This window comes from Pundamilia nyererei, unplaced genomic scaffold (genome assembly GCF_000239375.1).
Source record: "Pundamilia nyererei isolate P.nyererei 1_Seehausen unplaced genomic scaffold, PunNye1.0 scaffold00364, whole genome shotgun sequence".
In the NCBI taxonomy this organism is placed as follows: domain Eukaryota; kingdom Metazoa; phylum Chordata; class Actinopteri; order Cichliformes; family Cichlidae; genus Pundamilia; species Pundamilia nyererei.
In genome coordinates this window covers 78520-80640 of record NW_005187765.1, presented here as the reverse complement: position 1 = coordinate 80640, position 2121 = coordinate 78520, and the positions used below count along the sequence as shown (strand labels likewise).

General features: G+C 53.9%; 1 protein-coding gene across 1 annotated transcript in view; it reads right to left on the bottom strand.

The window, feature by feature from the left end:
• Positions 1-14: 14 nt before the first annotated feature.
• Positions 15-2121, bottom strand: part of inhbab (inhibin subunit beta Ab) — a 16148-nt gene continuing 14041 nt past the window's right edge. The window contains exon 3 of the mRNA XM_013915793.1: positions 15-1360. Coding sequence (XP_013771247.1) covers positions 540-1360 — 821 coding nt within the window. The 3' untranslated portion in view covers positions 15-539. The remainder of the gene's footprint in view (positions 1361-2121) is intronic.

The window sequence follows — 2121 nt, the reverse complement described above, 5'->3', positions numbered from 1 at the left end:
CACACACACACACACACACACACACACACACACACACACACACACACACACACGTATACTTCTAAATAAAGTACAAGAGTCTTCTTCTGTCTTCCTCCAACATTTTGAGAAAGTAAACATTTGGGGAGCCGACAAACGGAGACAAATAAAGTACAATAAGGTCTGAAAACGTGAAACAAGTTGCATAGTTTTGAGATTTTTTTCTTCTTTTGTCGCATTTTTTTCAGGCACCTCGTCTCTCCGAAGTCGGTTCAGCGGTGCTTGAACGTCTCAGCCACATAAATAAGCTTCGCTCCTCCGTTTGTAACAAAAATATATTAGAGCTTTTTTTCTTCTCTTTTTTTGAAAGTGCCGTGGAGACTCTCTGAGTTCTGCTGGACGAGTCTGGAGCAGAGTTTTTTACCCCAGAGGGCGACCTCGAGGGACGGAAGGAGGCGAAGGATGAAACACAGTCAATAAAAGTGACGTGATGATCCTAGAGTCAGCTTCCTCCCTCTCTGGGTTCAGAGGTGCTCCTCCTGTCCCGCTCAGGTCTGCGTCTACGAGCAGCCGCACTCCTCCACGATCATGTTCTGGACGTCCTTCTTGATGATCTTCTGCTCCTCGTTGTAGTACAGCATGGACATGGCTCGTAGGCGGGTTGGCACGCAGCACGACTTCACGTTCTGGAAGGGGCTGTAGCCTCTCATGCGGTAGTGGCTGATGACAGTGGAGTGGAAGGACAGCGTGGACCCGGTGATGCTCGCCACGTGGGAGGGGCATTCGCCCTCGCAATAGTTGGCGTGATAACCGCGTGGAGCGATTATCCAGTCGTTCCAGCCAATGTCTTTGAAGTCGACGTAGAACTGCCGTTTGCAGCAGACACGCACCTTCCCATCACACTCCAGCCCGCGCTTCCTGCGCCGCTGCGAGTCGCTGCCGTCTCCCTGCCGGACCACGGCCATGAGGAAGGGCCGGTGGGACTGCTCCCGCTGGTTGTTGCGCTGCGATGTGTCAGCGCTGCCCGAGACCAGGACGATGGTGGCGCCGGTGTCGGCGCAGAGCGGGCAGGACACCCTGAGGCTCAGTGTCGTGCTTGTGGCGCTCTGCAGCAGGGCCTGCACGGCCGCTGACACCGGGAAGGTGTGCCAGCCGCTGCGGCGGGTGTCCACCGTCTTCTCTGATAGGAGGGTGTCGTCCTGCGGCAGAGATGGACGTCCGCCGGACGGGTGGTGCTGCTGGAAGAGGCGGATGGTGACTTTGGCTCGGCTGCGGTTGGTCTTGGCTAAACGGAGGAAGAGCCAGACGTTGGCCTGCTCCACCAGAGAGAGGTCGCCACCTTCTTTGGAGAGGACGAAGTTCACCGTGCCCGGAACCTCACCTGAGACGGAGACAGATGGAGACGGACGGTTAGAAAGACTGTCATACCACCTACATTCAAACACACCAACCCGTCCATCCACCCCAACCTCAGTCACCTCAGTCACTTCATGAGTCATGTGACTTTGACCAGTAGAGGGCACGGTGACCTTTTGGACTGTTTCACTCACACAGCCGTGAACCCGTCCTAATTGTAGCATGCACACATTTTACAACACGTCAGCAGGGACGCACACACACACGCACACACACACACACTGAGGACTCTGTGAGACACATGTGAGCTACACACGGCTGATTGGACTCTTCCTGCTGACTCGGCAGCAGCGGTCGGAGGTTTCGGAGTCAGGCAGCGTTTAAAGCAGCTAATGGTTCCCACCAGGAGCTCGGTGTCATACCGCAGCCCGGGACGAGCGGATTTACTGCAGCGTGTCTGAAAACAAACGAAGCGTTTCCCTCTGCAGGTCACAGCCAGCCAAGCTGTTTGAACAGGAAGTCAAATATTGCATTTTCACGCAGCAGCTGCTGGCTTCCTGAGCAGATAGTTTTCTATGTAGGCGATCAGAGTGGGGACGTTTACTGGCTGAATCATTTAAGGCTTCAGCAGCTCCCTGGAGGAAGCTCCCATTTTATTTTGATAGCAGACTTTGAGCAAAAAAATGAAAACAGAGCCGTGAAAGTCAGTTTACAATCATGTGAAGGAAAGAGAAGGACACACACACACACAGACACACACACACACACACACACACACACACACAC